We start from the raw sequence: 19,640 nt of genomic DNA, 5'->3' as shown, positions 1-19,640 counted from the left end.
ATATAGAAACAGTACTGAGGCTGTATAAAGCACTGGTTCAATCGAAGCTTGACTGCGGTTATATTGTATATTCATCGGCTAGAAAGTCGCATTTACGAATGTTAGACGTAATACATAACAGGGAAATAAGATATACCACAGGCGCATTCCGTACAAGTCCGGCGAATAGTCTAATCTCGTAAGCCTGAACAATGCACCTACATTATAAAATAGAAATCCTATTGCTAAGTTATGTGGCATTTATTTATAGGAGAACCTATAAATAAAGGCCTCTCCTATTTATAAAGTTTTATAAATAATAAAACTTTCAACAATCATGCTTTGGATGCATTATATGAACATCGTGCTACCTATTTCAGAATTGACAAGAAAATATGAAATTCCTTTATCAGAGACTTAAGCAATTTTTACGTTAGAAATACCGCCATGGCGTTTTCCAACGATAAACGCAAGACTGGATCTCTCTCATGGAAAAATAAAAGAGAAGCCAGTAATAATCATCCAACAGGAATTTTTATCAACCGTGAGTAGTTACGAAGAATACGTTAAATTACGAAGAATAAGTTAGATTGACCGTTCTAAAACCGAACATGGTGATGGATGTTCCATATGTAAATGAAGAAGCCAATTTTTGGAAACTGCGAGATATGGCATGTGTTTATACGGCAGAACTTATTGCTATACATCAAACTCTTCGCTACTCGAAACACTGCGAAGAGAGAGTGTTAATATGTTCCGACTCTCTAAGTGCACTTACTGCAATTCGGATTAAGAACATTAAGAACGTCCTTATTGCAAACCTCCTGTCCATTTTATACGTTTTAAATCAACGAGGAAAGCGATGTGTATTTGTATGAAATCCAAGGCATGCTGATATTGCAGGAGAAGCTACCAAAGTGCTAAATTGCAGACAAATCTGCCAGAAAGGCGACAGTCTGTGATAACCTGAACGTAATTCCTGTACGAGTGGCAGATGTTAAAAATTGTCTAACCAATAAAATAAGAAACCGGTGGAGTAATGATTGGAGAAAATTAAATACCAAACTAAACTCGGTTAAAACTTCTCCATATGGAGAAGTCGCATAAGAGAGACGCGAAGCTGACGACTCGGCGATGCCCATGTAACAAAAAAAAAAAATTTATTTGTGTATCTGTTTCGTTTGTGCAATAAATCAGCTATATAAAGCCTTCGTATGTTACACAATTTTACATAAAAAATAATTACAACTTAACAATTTACATATAAATTAAAAAAACACAAACTTCAAAAAATATAAAATTCGGAATAACATTTAAATAATAATATATTTTAATACTAATAATAATTATAAATTCATAAATTAAAAGTAATAATTCGAGTTGTAATTATTTTACAGTAATTATTATTATTATCATATTAGTCAAAGTACAGATAAACATGAACACATAATTCAGAATCAATTTTAAATAACATTTTAATAATAATTATCAATTTAATAACGATTAAATTAATAATTATAATTTTAATAACGGTAATTACTGAATGATAATTTTAATAGTAATTTTATTTATAACTAAGTGGTAGTTATACATTTTTACATTTACATCTTATATCCTTCAGGCATTTACGTTTATATTATAATTTAAATAGAATTGTTGGTAATTATATAAAACTATCAATATATAAATATATGTGTAGGTTAAAAATAATCACAAAAAAATTTATATCACTATCAAACATTATTAATCCCTAACTGCCGTAAATGAGTCTTTTTTAAATTATTAAAATATTTATTTATTTATTAATAGAAAATAATAATAATAATAATGCTCCGGATAAATCCAATCCCACGTCCGTGCAATAAAATCTACGCACACGTCCGGGGCGGGCAACACACTGGTACTTCGGTATCTGCACTTATGTCGGACAAATGGACACTGGTTTTGCTCATGAGTTCCCTGTGGAGTACGGGATTGGCGATCCCGAGCTATTCGAGCTAGTGGTGGTTTTGTGCTTCTCGGTTTCGCTGTTTACAGCGGTGGCGGGTGGCATGACCGTGATCTCTTTTGCCGACGCTGGCCGAAGTGCGGTCGGGGAATGCTCATCCCTCTTCTCAGTTGTGGAGGCAGGTTGAGTGTGATCTGATGCAAGCCTGCTCTGCCGAAGTCTTGCGCTGTGTAATGTGAGACAATCACTTCGGCCCTTGGCAGGGATTGTCCTATGGGTAAGGATATCGGAGCCCTTACTGCTACGTGCTATCCCTAGGATGTCGGTATCGTGGGTCATGCTGTACCTGACTCCCGGCCCATTTTAAATTTGTGGGAGGTGGCTAACTGGGAGAACCCAGGCAGGATCTATGATCCGTGGCGCGCCCAACCATCTCTTCGCCCGCACCTTATGACACATTGACTGACGTACAATTTTTTATGGAACAATTAACATCCACTTTATCTGTGACAGAGGATCCACACAAAAACCCTCGTCTTGGAGAACCTTTGGGTTCAGATCCGAAGCAAAGGGAGATTTTTGGATTTAGTGACAAGGAAAGGTCGGATTGTAGAAAGCTCCGACTGAAGAGTCGATCAGTAGTACTGAAACATCTGTTTGTAAGAAGAAATTATAGGGATTTTACAAAGATCACATATCTGATATTATTCCTTCGGTATTTCACGTGGAATTAAGGAAGCTGCAACAGGTCCGGTTAAACAAGTTAGGAAAACAAGTATTGGTTTATGTGTCGAAACTGTAAGTGATTTACAGTCCTTTCGGTTACTTGTAAGCTAAAAAGATTGGCGTTATGGACGTTGAGATTTCATTGCATGGTACTTTAAATACCTCCAAAGAAGTAATCGTGTAACCTGCACAGAACAGGAAATTGTAGATGAATGTTTTGAACAAGGCGTTGTAGCGTGTCGACGGTTAAATAAATAACGCAACGGAGAAGTAGAACCTCCGCGTTACACGTCCACACCTTCAATATGCCGAAGTGTCCTCATAAGATAAAGGCCAGTTTTCACCGATTGGGCGTTCGCTCATTTATACCGACTCCTTTTCGGTGCTTCGGGTGTCAAAAAGTTTGACACACAGCTGTACGATGCACAAGACAACAGGTCTGCAATTGTGGATATCCATTACATCTAAATAAACCAGTCTGTGCAAATTGTCATGGGCAACATTTAGCTAGATAGCGAAGTTGCCAAATGTATAAAGAAGAGTTAGCTATTCAAGAAGTAAAAACCATGCAGAAAATTAGCTACTTTGAGGCAAAGAAAACAGTGCATAATAGATCGCCTAAATCAATTTCTAATACCCAGGTTGCAGCAGCTCCTGCAACTTCTCTGAAACCTTAAGACATTATATCTGAGTTAGCACCAGCCTTATCAAATACGATTGAAGGGATCATCAATGAGAAACTAAGAACTCGACCAATTAGATATAGCAAAGAATTTATTAAACCGGCTCCAAAGGTTCAAAAAGTAACAAAGGAAAAGATCTCTCAACCGACGATCAGTAACACAATCAGAGTAAGGGAAAAACAGATCCGGATAGAGAACGTCCCCATTCAGGGAAATTAGAAAGACAATGAGTTAGTGACTGATCGTAAAGAAACAGATATTAAACCTGTAGAGCCTTCAAAAGAACAGAGACCTCCAAAAGAGAAGGCGAGCATTTTAGCCGCCCCAAAATTATTCTTGAGGAGTGCATAAAGCATGGACTTAGATGTAATACTCCCCGCTCAATCTGGGTCGGTATCTTTGGATGCCGGCCGCAAAACATCCTCCCCACGACCATCGGTGGTTTCAGAGAGAGATGATCGGATGGAAGAAGATAATGTCTTAGAGGCCTCGGACACCCTATTCTCAGAGCTGGAGGCTCTACGGAGAATGTAGAAGAAATATAAAAAAAGATTAGTCTAAGGGAAAACCTAGGAGATAAATCTCAAACATTGATCTGTGTAACAGAGTCGATGTTGCAATGGAATATCAATGGATGTTTGTCGAACTTGAGCGAGTTACAGATACTAATGAGAGTTAAATCCTTTATGGGATTTAGGCACAACCTCGTTGTGCCTTCGAAGTAGTTCATCTATGCACTCATTTACAAGCAGTAGCTATGATCATACACCGTCCAGTCAGCATAATATTTTACAATTTGTATCTGTCTAATTAATTGAAGAGAAGAGAATTTATATAACCTACTAGAACAATTGCCTATCCCTGTCAACTTTGTGGGGGATTTCAACGCTCATAATGCTCTTTGGGAATCCAATCGCTTAAAATTAATCGCCCAAAGTTAACGTGGAGTAGTTGCTTACAACGATTGCACCAAGTCCTGTTACAATGATAGGGAGATCATTGATACTAAGATTGAGTAGTTAGTGGGTAGAATCATTATAAGCTATAAAGAGTCATCCCGAGATTGACATTATTGACACAAGGAACAGACCTTCTCAGCGTAAAGAACCAGCAAAACCCGTGATCATGACACCACCAATCGTTTTTGTACGTAAAAAATAATCAGATATCTGAAAAAGCCCAAAAAAATTACTTCTTTGATCTGTCATAAGGTAAAGGAGGGTGCGGTAAGAGTATAGAAAAAAACTGAGAGTAGTGCAATGGAGATGAAAGTAATAAGAGAGAAAGCACTGGACACAGATTATATAGAATTTGCACTTATAGAACCTCCAAAAGCCCAGAGGACAGCTAAAGAGAGAGTGTGTACTTTAGCCGTTCCGTGGCGCGAGTTGTAGCGTCTCGGCCTTTCATCAGGAGGTCCCAGGCTCGAATCCCGGTTAGGCATGGCATTTTCACACACGCTAAAAATCATTCATCTCATCCTCTGAAGCAATACCTAACCGGTTAAAAAAAGGTACAACTTTGGAGATCGAATCGAATTCTTCAGCCGCCGAAAATATGTCACTAGCGATCACATCAAGTCTAGATTCGATAACAACGATGCTAACTGCCCCATCTAAGTTGGCATCACCTGATTTCAGCCACAGAACGTCACTGGTATCAGAAAGGGAGGAAGATGCCATGTTCGTGGCCTCGGATACTTTGTCATCAGAAGTTCAGGCCGTTAGGTGAATGGAAAAAATGTGCAAGAAAGGATAGTCGAAAGGAAAGCCTAGAGGGTAAACAAATAACTGTGGTATGATCAAGAATACAAATTCGTCGTGATTAAATTTCTGTATTCGTTAGACTTTGTAAGCAAGAAAGAATTAACAAGTCTAGTTTCATTGGAAGTGTGAAAATGTAAGTCTTTTATCTTTTTTTTTTTTAAGTGGAAAATGGCTAATGACCAAAGTAGTCGATGCCCCTAAAAACCTAAAAAAAATTATAGGTGTAGTAGTAGTAGTAGTAGTAGTAGTAGTAGTAGTAGTAGTAGTAGTAGTAGTAGTAGTAGTGTAGTAGTAGTAGTAGTAGTAATAGTAGTTGTAATATGCAGTCTGTATTGAAATTTAATTACGATATTAGATAGTTTAATTGATTAAATCAGACTTTTACTCCTGATTAAAATTCATCAGGGAAGTTGTAAAAAGATTAAAGCTCAAAAAAAAATACTGATATAAAATAACTAAATTCCAGATTAAGTTTGCAATTTTAAAAATAATAATTTTAACTTCAAATGATACAATGCAAAAAAATTAATATAAAAGAAAAAAGGACAGGAAATAGTTTTAGTATTTAATAGAAAATATTACAGAAGAAAAAGAGCGCTTTTAATACTCGTATATCAGTAATTAGATTCAGAAGACAGCTTTACTATAATAGTTGACCTAAATCCTCTTCGGCATTCAGATAACATAATAAATCATTAGTTTCTAAAACATCTTTATTAAAATACTTCCTTTTAAACTCTGCTAATGTAGGACATCTAGGAATGAAATACATTATATGTTTTTTTAATTCCCTCCTATTTCACAATGAGCAGATGTTACTTGTCATATGAAAAATTGATTAAAATAAGTCAGATTAATTATTTTTGTTAATTTAGAATTATACGTTTTTTAGGTAATTTTTGAAATTTCACAGCTAAAATTTTATATACAGCATATTATGTATAATTTGTAATTTTAATTTTAATTAGATGATGTTAGTGACTGTAGATTTTGTTTGTTAGATTATATTGATTCCATGAACTGAGAAATCGTACGTATATTGTAAGTGCATCAACATAACATAACCAGACATAACCTATGCTCACTAACCTCGTACTAACCTACGTACTAGGCAATAGTTTTTGACAATGAGACGAACTAGCACCTTTTTTGAAGAAGAATCTTCGTGGTTTTAAAAAATATTAAAATTAAGGAGAACTTAGCTTTAAATAAAATATTCTAATCGTAATTTTCAAAAGACATACAAAAAGTTAGCGTTACACCCAAATACTAGTGCATATTAACTTTTGTATTATATATATTTCTCTATCGCAAATATCCATCTGTTTCTGAACGCCAACATTTTTTATTTGTTTTTTCAAATACCGAATTTCACGGTAGACATTATGAAAAATCTTTTTTTGTAATAGTTTAAAGTTAATAAATAAATTAATAATTAATTAATCCACCTTACCAGCAATTTGATATGTACTCTCGATCATTCGGATGAGAGTAATATTAATAATAGAGAATAAAGATTAATAAAGAATACAGATGGGAATAATATTACACCCATCTATGTTATTCGTACCGGGACAGTCATGAGTGTTTTAAAATTTTTAATTATGATTTTTTAAACTTTTGACTTTTAATGTATTAATTTTAACTCCTGATGATGGCTTCCAAGTAAACCGAAAGATCTAGAGTACATATGAACTTGCTGATAAGGTGGGTTATATTAATTGTTAATCTATTCATTTAATATATCAGCGGTACCATATCTGATAAATTAGTTAATCGGTATGAATTCAAATAAATGATATTATCTGTCAATGCTATTTCTTAAAATTCATGCCACTAATAAAAATATAATCCAATTAATTACCAATGTCACTGATGAACAATGAAGACAACTACTATATATATTGTTCAGAAGTGAAGCAATACTTTGAAGTCCCAAAGTACTGCTTCACTCCTAGGAAGTACGAAAAGTTTGAGATTAACACCCAAGTAAAATCTCAAGTACCATGACACAAACCCTTCAAAACAAGCAGGCAGTTTTTAGTGAATTTCCAATCACTAGAGTTAGCATCCCTATCGACCTCATAAAAGACTGGTCTATAAAAAAAGCAAACACTTTTTGACGTTTAATTCTTAATTTTTATTTTATAATAGTCAGAATAATAGTTTTATAATAGTTTAGTTTTATTATATATTATCCATAATTGCATTTAATTTGCTGAAACTTGCTTAAAATTAATTCAATTCCCCATTAAGTAAGATCCAAAATTTCAGCTGTTTAAGCGAGAGCGATGAATAATTTTGCAACATTTTTTATTGAACTAATTCCTTTATTGACAGTTCTTTCCATCATTTAAACTAGCTTTGTTGAACGGAAAAACATTATATTTTATAATACCACCTTTTCAATTGATTGCCGTCTCCATAAAAGTACCGTTTCGGCCTTTTATCTGGAGGTCCTGGTTTTGAATCCCGGTGAAGCATGAGATTTTTCATATACTATAAAATTCCAAATTTATATTCCCACGCACAAGCTTTTTCAAGCTTATGTGGCGAAGTAAAAATATCCTAGAATTTTTTACTGCAGTATCATGCGTGTGTTTGTAGAATTCTTACGAAATTCTACCCTCCCCAGTTCTTTATTCTCTTTCAAATTCCTTAAAATCTTCCGCAGGTTACATTCAGAAATCGGGGACTCTACCCACTAAAAGGATTCCCATAAAAAATTATTTTTTTTAATTGATGTCCGGTTTAACAGATTTTTAATATGCTGATTTCAATTAGTCATTACAATTTCTTTATGAAAAATTATTTTTATCTCGGAAAACTAATTTTTTTAAAGTGAAATAGGCATTATAGTGGTAAAAAAAAGACAATAATATTCCACGGTATGAAATATGATTTTTTTTGACATAATAAAAGGACTGCATACAATTTACTCAATTCCTACTTGTACTACTTATTTTCTTTCTTTGGAGTATTGCGTATTAAAGTACGAGAAATCAGGGCCATTCGTAACTATTTCTTGATAAAAAACAATAGATATTTCAAAAAATAATTTTCCCTTGTATGTCGTTACTGAATCTACTGTGTGATGTGAGTAAATTATTATGTAAAGAATATTATTATTTTTAGTTAGTTTTAAAGATAAATTACAAATTAATTTTATTTATTTTTTTCAGACTGTATGGTATCAAGATAGTTTTTTATTGGAACCAACTGAAAGACGTACAATGGAAACTCGAGGAAATAAGCATACATTAACAATAAAAAATCTACAAAGCTCTGATTTTGGAAATTATAGTTGTGTTGCCGAAAATTCGCTTGGAAAAGCAAAAAAATACATGGAATTATCAGGTGTGTAAATTAATTTAAAAAATAACTAGTAATTTGAATGCTTTTTTTGTAGACAAATCTAACAGATTTATCATTTAAGAAGACAATAATTATTTGCATTTAGTGTTACCAACAACACATTGTTATACCATCTGGTATTAATAACATTTTTTAGAAAAGATTTTCAAATTTTTCTTGATATATTGTAGTTATTTGGATAAAAATATTGTTTTACGCTGTCTTTGAACTACACAAACAAATAATCATACTGTTCGTTTAAAAAATGTATAGACAAGTTTCTAAAAAAAATATTTTCATGCTAATCGAGTTTCTTATATGATGAAATCACAAAGAAAGACAATAAGTATTACAAAACTTTAGAAAGAAAATTAATTCAGCTATTTAAAATAAAATATTTGGGGCGCTATTCAGAAGAAGTTTTTTTTTATAATGGTTTCCTTTACGAAGTAAACCGAACAGTTTAAAAGTTATAACGATTTTATTCTGACGTCCGTAATCACCCCTCCCACGAAGTTTTAAATGTATATCTTTTTTTAAATCTTATATAATGAACGTTTGATAGAAAATGATACAAAATTCAAGAAAAGTCTGTCACAAAGACTTGTAAAGCAATTACACACTTGTAAATAATTAATTATCCGAGTTTCAATTATGGTTTAACTTTACGTTTAGCAAGCTATGTTAGCAAATAATATAAATATGCTCTTCCTACAAAAAGCTTTCAGGTGTTGTGATAGTTAATTTATAAAAAAATAGATATATGTAATTCCATAATTATTATGTATAGATTTAACGAATTTTATAACATGCAAATTTTTTGTTCGAAAAAAGTTTTTCTTCATAGAGAAAAACTGAAAAAAGTTTGATTAATAATTCTAAGTCAAAACTGCAATAGGAATACATTATTATTACCTAATTTTGTTATTTTCAAACGGTTAAATTTTTTATTTTTATTTTATACACAACTGGATTGATTTTTTTTTTTTTATAAAAATTACATACGGAATAACGGAATATATTATAATGGAATATTGTCAGGCTGTTTCTGATATGTGTATAAGTTAAAACAAAACATGTCTAAAAGATAAAAAATTAAAATGTCTAAAACAAAAAAAAACAAAGTTTTTTGAGTTAATAATAAGCTCAACACTATATAACAGTAAAATCGGAAAAGTATATAAAGTTGTACATTTTCAAAAACATTTTATGCGGAATATCATTTTCCAAAGGATCATTTATTTAAAAAAATATCATGAGAACATGAACAGTTGTTTATCCGTTGATTGCTTTGATACTTTTATTCGCGTTGTGTTCTGTTCCATTTTAAGAATAACCGGTATAAGCAAATGGGTTGTAAGGCGAAGGCGATTTCTTTAAATGGGAAGCCCATCTACATGAACGACTTAATCCTCAATTCTCGAACCCACAAACACATTTGAATACATGAATACAAACGAGTGAAGGGAAGTTTTCCAAATTAAGCGTAACGCTATTATTAGATGCGTGCCAGGCCGACCATTATTATAACGACTTTATTGCTGTAGTTAAGTAAGGAGGAAGATCGCAATAAGGATGTTACAAACAAAAATTTATTAAACAATCTTCAATAATTAATATTCCACGCTATTATATTAGTTTCCTTTATTTTAATAATTTCGCTATAACGTTATACTGAAAAAACATATTAAATATCATTAAAACACTAACATAATAATAAACAGTACGTTTTTATTGATCGTAATAAACTAATTTGTGTTTACGCTACGGTGAAATGTGCACGTGAATCTTATCTGTTTTTTCATTCAAAGGTTCTTTATTGTCTTAATTTCTTTACTTGGGATTGTTGGATTATATAAGCTTGTTCACTGTCTTTGTTTACCAGTGATAAAATAAAAAAAAATTGATGTGGACACCATATGACTTCCTTGTACGCCTATTAAATTACATATACACTTTTTTTTTAAATGAATAGTACATAATATTTTATTTCATAAATAACTTCTGATGTTTTTTTATTACTGAATTATTTATTATAAATGTTTACTATCAGTGGTTAATAATTATTAATAAATTGATATATTTAAATAAAAAAATAAGTTAAAAAAGTAAATGAAATCGGATTTGATCCGATGTGTCTTCCTCCTTGTAAGAGCAAAATATTTCATTAATTAAAATTTTATTTGGTTATAACTCTGGAACCAATGAAAACAAGTACCACTTATGATACATCGTTGAAAATTTCTCAATGATGCGTGTTAATGCAGCTAAGAAAAAGTCCAAAATCCAATTTTTGGGGATTTTGGGATTTTGTGGACACTTTTTGTCCAGTCGATTGCAATCAAAAGGAAAGGTGCATAACTAGATGTTACAACAGTCGTAAATACAAAATTTCAACATTCTACGGCTAATCGTTTTTGAGTTATGCAAGATACATATCTACATACCTACGTACAGACGTCACGCTGAAGCTAGTCAAAATGGATTTGGGGATGCCCAAATGGGTATTTCCGTTGAAATCTGAAAACCTAAATTTTTCGCGATCATAATACTTCCTTGACTTCATACAAGGAAGTAATAATAGGTTATAAAACTGGTTAAAATAATAAAATCTTACTAATTTAAGACTAATTATTTTTTAAGCTAATTGGGCAGGTCTTTTATAATTTCAACGTTATGATCACGAATACTAACACAAACAGTTCACTTTATCTTATCATTTGCTTAATTCAGATTATTTATTAGTAAAATTAATAACTTGACAGTAAAGGGATTTCTCAAAAAAATTACAAACAGTAATCAATGTGAACATTATTAAGAATTAATTACAATTAAAAAAATAAAAACGACTCTTCTCTACTTTATTCATGAAAACAGATTTTTATATAAAAATTTACAAATATAATTAAATTTCTTAAAATTTTTATGGACAAAATTTCGAATACAAAAAATCTGTGTTAGCCAAATGCCTATAACCTCTAAACCTACATTCGATAATTCAATAAATTAAATCAATAAATTAAACTGATCGGTGGGGGATAATTTATAGACTGTCATAGAGCGGTGCAATATTACTACCTGGTAGAAATACTTTCCGTCTTATAAATTCTATGAGTCAGGAAAAGTAAAACTAAATAAAATCCGATATCAAACTAGTAGAAATGAATTTAATTATATTTTTTCTTAAGGGACAGCCTTGGAACATTCTTTTTCATTTTTGTCTAAATGTAGGTATAGGCATGGAAATACTAAGTAAACAATATTTTTGTCTTGTTTAAACAATATAAAGACATTGTTGAGGTAGAATGAAATAGATAAGATATGCGGAAAGTTTTTGAAGACAATCTTCTTAAGAATCCGACTGAAATAAGCAGCCCAGAAAAAACGGTTAGAATTGATGAAAGCCTGTTTTCCCGACATAAAAATCGCGTTGGGCGCGTTTTATTCAAGCAGAAAGCATATAACGGTATTAAGAATAAGACTGACTACCAGCATCAGACTATTTCACATTAATATAACGACATTTATTTAGATTCGGGGACACACACGCACCCGTACACACACACACACACACACACACACACACACACACACACACACACACACACAAACAAACACACACACACACACACACATACAGAGAAAAACAGTAAAGCTTACATGGAGACTAATCAAACGTCACAACAAGCTAGCTACAGTGCGAGACGCACTGATTTATGATAACTCTTACTTCTGTAAGTTTATACGACTAGATTCTTGCTGAAATTTTTAGGAATTTATATCATTAAGAAACAAGCAAAAACATGGGCCTTATTAAATTTAATAAGCAATGGAATATACGAATGATATATGTGTGGATACATCTTTATAGAGTTTGTTTTATAGTTATAATTTTCCCATAAGTATTGACTTAATTGTTTTGTAAATTTAGTATTTAAATAGTTTTTTTACTGTTACCAGTTGGTATAGTTGTTAAATTATCTATTTTACGATTTTCTTTTTATTTATTTATTTTTTTGTATTAACACGATAAACATAAATTGATTATATCTGCGTAACAATTTATTCCAAAAATAATTTATATTTGATGAAAGAGTAATATTTGTTTTAAATCCATAATTTTTGTTAAAAGAAAAATGTATAGGTTAGATTTGCAGACTAATATTTATTATTATCTTATATTTTAATGAAATATCTTCTTTAAAACAAAAAAAAAATAATTACGCTAACAATAAACAAAACATACACATTGTTTTACTTACGTTTTATATTCAGTAGGCAGACTGATAACGTAAAGGAAACACATTTTTTATCAACAAATTAAAGCATGACAACTAACTGTACTCACTGACGGTAACGTTGTAAAGCAAACATTCGAACGTAGACAGTGACCGGTCTAGGCATGCGTTTATGTTGCATTAACGTTTAACCTGTACTCTCTACTCTTTTATCTCTGCCAGTAGTAACTAATCTGTTCTAAATCCATCTACTATTCGGGATACAAAACCCGTCCACACTACACCATAATACCGTTATATTATTTATTGGAATATTACACCAATACAAAAAAAAAAATATATTCAATAATAATAAACATAATTACTTTTTAATAAAAAAACGGTAAATTACCGTAAATACGCGCAAAAAAAAAACTTTTTAAAAAGGTCTTCTAAGACTATTTTTCTAAGAAATGAAGTCTTCCAAGATTTTCATTTTAAAACAGTTAATCAGTTTTATTATATACATCAACGATTATAATTCATTATATTATCATTAAATCTAATATATTTTGATTAATTTGAGACCTAATTACTCGCTTGATGCGAGTTTCATTAATGAAGTGGATCTTCAGAAATCGGAAGATAAATTAAATAAAGAATACATTTCTGTACTTTTTAACTTAGTATATCTTTATGTCCAGTGGAACGCGAACGAATTTTTAAAATATACCCTACTAACTTCCAAATATAAAAATCATCTCATCCTAGCAAAACTTGAATTTTCCAGAAATCTGATATATTTTTAATTAATTGTTATTTCATCTAGAATTATTCGTTAAAATTAATAGAAAATGGAGTAGAAATTAAAAATAATAACTTTTTAACGAACACGAGAAATATTTGGGAAATAAAATTCATTGTACATAATTACAACATTATTTCCTGCAGATTGGAGAGTACTCTTAACTACTACGTACAACATTAACTATAAGTAGCCTATAGTGTGGGTTGTATTCGGAACACAAAGGCACCAGAAAGTCTTTTTTAAGACGTGAAAGTAGGTGTGGCACGGAATGATGTGAAATCGCAGTTTTAATTTTTAAATACCTTTGTTATTTTCAGGCATAGGATTACACACTCCTACGTATTATAATACATTTTAGGATTAAAAACAAAACCTCTTCATGGATAATAAATTATTTTTAATTTTTAATATACATATTTCTCATTTAGTTTTTTAAGTATATGACCGTTTTTAATCTAAAAAAAAAATAAATGATTTCTAACTACTCCCTGAGATGCTCCCGATATTGGGAAAGATTGTTTTTTTTTATTGTTATGGTGAAATATTAATGTAGCGATTAATGGACTGGTAGATTCTAGTAGAACGATAATGATCGGTTAACGAAATTCATTAAATTTCAAACTCATCAGAGAAGTAATATCACGATGATTACAACTGTTAATTCTATTTTTTTTTTAATTTTAACTAAATCTTTTTTTTTTCAGGAAAAAAATGGTTTACCCAGTTAATATTGACTATCTGTTTTATTTAAATAAAATCTAGTCTTAAAGACAAATTGGTAATAAGAGAATTTTTAGAATATTTAATTTCTTGCTAATAATTACACATTCATTATCTGATAGTTAATATTTAAAATAATTAACAATCTAATATTGAAAATTTTTATTGATTTAGTTTTTATGAAGTTTAATGGAAAGAGATGAGACTTTTCAATTTTTGTACGGTAATTACTTTTTTTTACGAATAAATATATTTTTAATTTAAATGTGTAAATCATGTTATATTTGAGTTTTAAAAATATTTTTATTTTTATATAATATAAACGACTGAAATAGGAATAACTTATGTAAGTGTTCAAATAAATTTATCTTCCAGTAGTTTTTTTTTTTACAGTAATATTGGATGTTGGTTTAATCCTTATCAAGGGGGAGTAGTGTTATAAAAATATCAAGGGACACTAGCCGATGATCGTAAGGGGGTTGTCATATCAATTTTTGTAGAAGGCTTTGTACCATGCAGAGGATATAATTCTTCATTAGAGCGGAGGTCACGCTGAGCTAGGGATTAACGACAACCTCGTGCTGTTTACAGACACTACTAATCACAGTTCCGTGTACCGAACGCTCACTAAATCCTTTCCAAAGGGAAGAAAATCCAGTATACGTTCAAGACTGAAGATTTTGTGCAGTACGATGGATTACGTAGAGATGGACGGGAGGAAACCGGCAGATGGTAGAACGGGGTGGAAAAGAGATTGGCCGTCAGCTATGCCTACGGTCATCTGGCGTCCATCGCCGGTCTATCAACGTCAACACTCATCTACAGGTCGATAAAACAAAGACGTTTTCGAACACGTTCTTAAACTCCCACACTCAAGCACTAACAAACAAATACTGATCGGTCTGAAACAATTTTTCTTTCTTAAAACAGAATAAAAATGTTGAATTAGATGATATTCACAATCAAAACTTGTCCATTTTTTATTTTATTTTTTATATCCCCTTCTGGAATTCTCTAGCATTATTATTATTTGCCTGTATTATTTATCTACAATAACCATTAACTCTTGTAAACTTTACTAATAAATTTTGTTTAAAAAAAAAAATAGTATAATTAAGGGTGATTATTTTTAATTATACATTTAATATATACTGATCATATAAATGTAAATAGGTCTTACGAGTATGTTTTAAATGTTTTTTAACGTTATTCACGGTTTTTAATGCTCTTCACTTTAATTAAAATAAAGTTTCTCTTAAAATTCCTTGGAGTTTACAACCAACCTTTGGCAATTTCTGTAAAGTATTCTGATGCATTTAATTTAAAAAAATTTAAATACGATTTGAAAAGAGACTAGACTTGATCCCTCTTACAATTTGCTAATCTCAGAGCCTTTAGAAGGTTTCAATATTGATGCTATATAATACACAAAAGAAAGAAACATAAACGCAAGTAAATAAATACATTTTAAAAATTATTGAAAGCTGTGTAATATCAAAAGATATTTATAAAGAAATAGCTTTTAAGTTTTGAAAAACAAACCTACACGGTTTTTTATTACAATGTACACACCTCTAAAAAGACAAATGATATTCTATCTTAAAAGTAACACATTTTCTCTAATCACCAGAGAAACTACCTGCGTAATCTTAATTATTTTAATAACGGTCCAGGGATTTCAGTACAGAAAATATTAACGAAGAGATCAAGATAATCACTGAATAATGGTAGTCCAAACATAACAAAACTATTTTATCGCGTGTAATTTCACATTGCTTATAAATTTATAACAATTTAAAAAATTATTAGTGAGTTATTCGTATGTTAAACCGTATTGAAACATCTTTAATTAATTAAAATACGTCAATATTAACATCGTAAAGTGGTAACATGCAATTAGTTGCATTAATATCCTAGAGTCGTTAACTTAGGACGTATTGTAATCAGAATCTTAGTTAAAATGATGGCCATAATGCACCAACCGATGGAGCACAAACAGATGCGAAAAAAAAAAATTAGGAACCGATACGGATATTTATCAAATTGTCAACATACCGGACCAATTATAGTTTTTAATTATTTTTATTCCATTGCACGTAAATCCATTAAAAAAAATTACGAAGCTGAACAAAGGATTTGTCAATATTTTTTTTTCATCTACGACGCGAAAGATATTGTAAAACAGCTACTGTATTACGAAGCATCTAATAGATAGGTAATACATATTTGACTCGTTAATATATTATGAAACAGGCGCTTTGATGAAAACATTAACTTTCTATTTGTAAATTAATTAATAAACAAGTAGCTCATGTTAAATGCATTTTTTTTTTTTGTGGAAAACTTAAAATTCTAATTGATTATTTATTTTAACAAGGACAAAATATTTCAAAATAACTAACTTACAAATAGCCAAATTATGTAAACCTTGACTTAAAATACCTTATTAAAAATGTAGTTTATTATTTTAATGTTTTTATACCTCCAACCGCTTTTTCATTCACACTTTTCATTCCATTATAGAAGTCGCCGGCAGGAAAATATTTTATTAACATTTTCTCAGTTTGGCTTCCTTTTTCCTATAAGTACTGATTTCTTTCTTCTTCAGGTAGCCATGAAATTTTTTCTTAGTACGACTGAATGTTTCTCCTAAGTTACGTTTATTACCATGCACAAAATAAATCATGTGCTTTCTTTGAATTTCTTCAATTAATCTGTTAATAATATTTCCCTTACAATTATAATTTTTACTCCATCAGATCCAATCTTCTGTAAAGAATTCACTTCGATTCTCAGAATGAGATCTTCACATAATTTCAATAATATTAAAATGAATTAGGAGTGAAACATACATTACAAATAGTTAGTAATGCTTGTATTGTTTTTCAGGTCGCCCAAGCCCAGCACAATTTAGATCGACACCATTCAGTACATCAAAGAACAGTTATAATTTGACTTGGTTGGTTGAAAGTTATCCACCACTTGAAGAAGTACGATTATTATACAGAAAGTTACTGGTAAGTATTATGGATTAATAATTATGTAATTAATAATAAATGTTTACGTTACAATTATGGAATAGAATTAATTATAATGCATGCGCAAGTAATTTACTTTTAATAGTTAAAGGTAGAAAATTATATTACGTTGCAATCATAAAAAATTTCCATTATACCGGATGTACAAAACAAAACATAAGGATTTCATTTTTTTATGATATCTCTTGAATCAGGTGTAAAGTGTTGATATAAGGCTAGTTTCGAAGAACAAAAAGAACAGGTTTTAGTTGCTCGGATGACCGTAGATTGATTCCTTATCTTTCCATTTGGCAACAAAATATGGCGAATTCTAAATAAAAAACCCTTCTGTATATGGCAGTTAGCTAAATGTGAATGTGTGGTTACAGTTCAACGTGCATTCCAAAGAATGAACATTTGTCGATTACATAATAATATTGAAATGACCTGTATAACGGGTAATATTATAACCAAGGGTGTTTGAAGGAAATCCAGAACGTGTCAGAGAAACTTTCTTGCGTAGTTCTAAAAAATATATTAGGAAAGCAAGCATTGAAAATTAGCAATGCCGATGATGACGTGTGGAATATATAAGAAAAAAATCGGTTTGCTTACCGATTTCTCGACAGAAATGTTGCACCAACAGTCATAGAAAGTCGTTAGATGACGAGTTTCTTGATCGCATTGTGTTTCCTGAAAATTCATCGTAATGAAAAATTTAACAGACATAATGTTCGTATCTGAGAATAAAAAAAATTCACAAGAACTCTTACAATACTAAAGAAACTCTCAAAAATATTATCTGGGCAATTTCTTGCCTGACGGCAAGTTTACTAGCTTTTTTCGACGAAGTGGAACAGGAGTTGCTTATTTTGATATGCTGCATAATCAACCGTCAACTGCAAGATGGACCAGAAAGTTTTAATTTGGGAACAACATGGTTCGCCTCCTCACTAGCATGACACTGTTCGGGATCGGTTGAGTTACGTTTATCCCAACGTTGAATCGGTTGGCATAGATCCGATGATAGGGTTTATATGCGGTGGCCTCCGATTTCACCCGATCTCATCCCATATAATTTTTTCCTTTGAAGTTTTATAAAGGATCTTATTTATGTGCCTCCGCTTCCTTCCTAACTGAAACAGCTATCACTTGTATAAATCTGGATATGTTGTACCAACATATCCAGATTCACACAATGTAAGATTTCATTAAAATATGGGATCCTATCGGTTGGATCTGTGAGTGTTCACTCTGAACACTTGTGGGGAAAAAATGTAAGAGTTACACTTTCAGTTGATTTGTGATTTATTACTATATGTCAACATTAAGATATATTAAATAGCTTTAAACCCCCGATATTTTTTCTTGTACACCATGTATTATAACAACAAAAAAAAAAATTTAGACCATCAGTATTTATATTATTTTTTTAAGAACCATGTTTATTTTTAGCGAAATAAAGATCTTTATTTCTTTTCTGATAAACTGAATATTTAAAAAAATCCTTTTATAAAATTAAGCTACAGGCATCATACAAGCCAGGATTTTTAATTAAAATTTCTAACTGGGTCGTTTATTTAAAAACTTTTTGGGAACATTTAGTATTCTTCAATTTCTTTTTTGTTCCGTTTTCAATCGACGGCTGTTTCTCCGACACCAAACTCATAAGCAATTTTTTAATTGAATCTTCGGCATTTAATCTTTTAACTGCCACTAATATTTTGTCTACTGACACTACCATTTGTTTACGTTTTATAACATGTGCAGCTATAAGCGTATAGTTCTAGATAATAGAAACTAGATAGAATTGCTACGCGCTTTAAATATGCAATAGTAGTTACTACGTAGTAGTAATTAAATGTACATTCAGTAATAGGCTATAATAAAATTCGTACATGGGGTATATAGCATCTCAGTTAATTTTTTTTTTTTTACTGTGATTCAGACTTTTTGGAGGTCCTAATTTATATGCATAAAACATTCAATGACCAATGAAATAACGAATGTAAAATTTATTTGCAGAATACATAAAAATATGCACTGTCTACCCACAAATAAAAAAAACCCAACGAAGCCCATTTCACCACCTAAGAATATAAAGGCAATTTGCACAAGCATAAAAAATCTTATAGAAAATAAAAAGAAAATAGTTTATGAAAAGGTACATTTACGTACCATTTGCTGCTGTAAAATACCACAACATTTTTTTTACCACATTATGAATAAAATCATTGAATGTGATGAGATAGTTATATATTAAAGTTGCAGTAATAAAACAAATTTACGATTCATTTACATTTAAAAATATTTAATTTTCACAAAATTGAGAATTTTTAAAAAAGTTTAGTATTTTTTTATTCCAGAATCATAAAAATCGAAGTTTCTTATATTCGTATATTAAAAATGCATTTATTTTTCA

The 19,640-nt window shown here is 30.7% G+C and overlaps 1 protein-coding gene across 1 annotated transcript in view; it reads left to right on the top strand.

Annotated features, from left to right (window-relative positions):
• LOC142320294 (lachesin-like) overlaps positions 1-19,640 on the top strand; it is an 884,028-nt gene that overhangs the window by 842,529 nt on the left and 21,859 nt on the right. The window contains exons 7-8 of the mRNA XM_075358001.1: positions 8,285-8,459; positions 17,091-17,218. Of these exons, the coding sequence (XP_075214116.1) occupies positions 8,285-8,459; positions 17,091-17,218 (303 nt within the window). The remainder of the gene's footprint in view (positions 1-8,284; positions 8,460-17,090; positions 17,219-19,640) is intronic.

Source organism: Lycorma delicatula, chromosome 2 (assembly GCF_047948215.1).
Source record: "Lycorma delicatula isolate Av1 chromosome 2, ASM4794821v1, whole genome shotgun sequence".
NCBI lineage: Eukaryota > Metazoa > Arthropoda > Insecta > Hemiptera > Fulgoridae > Lycorma > Lycorma delicatula.
Note: the sequence above shows the minus strand (reverse complement) of the source record. Positions and strands in the feature narration are given on the sequence as shown.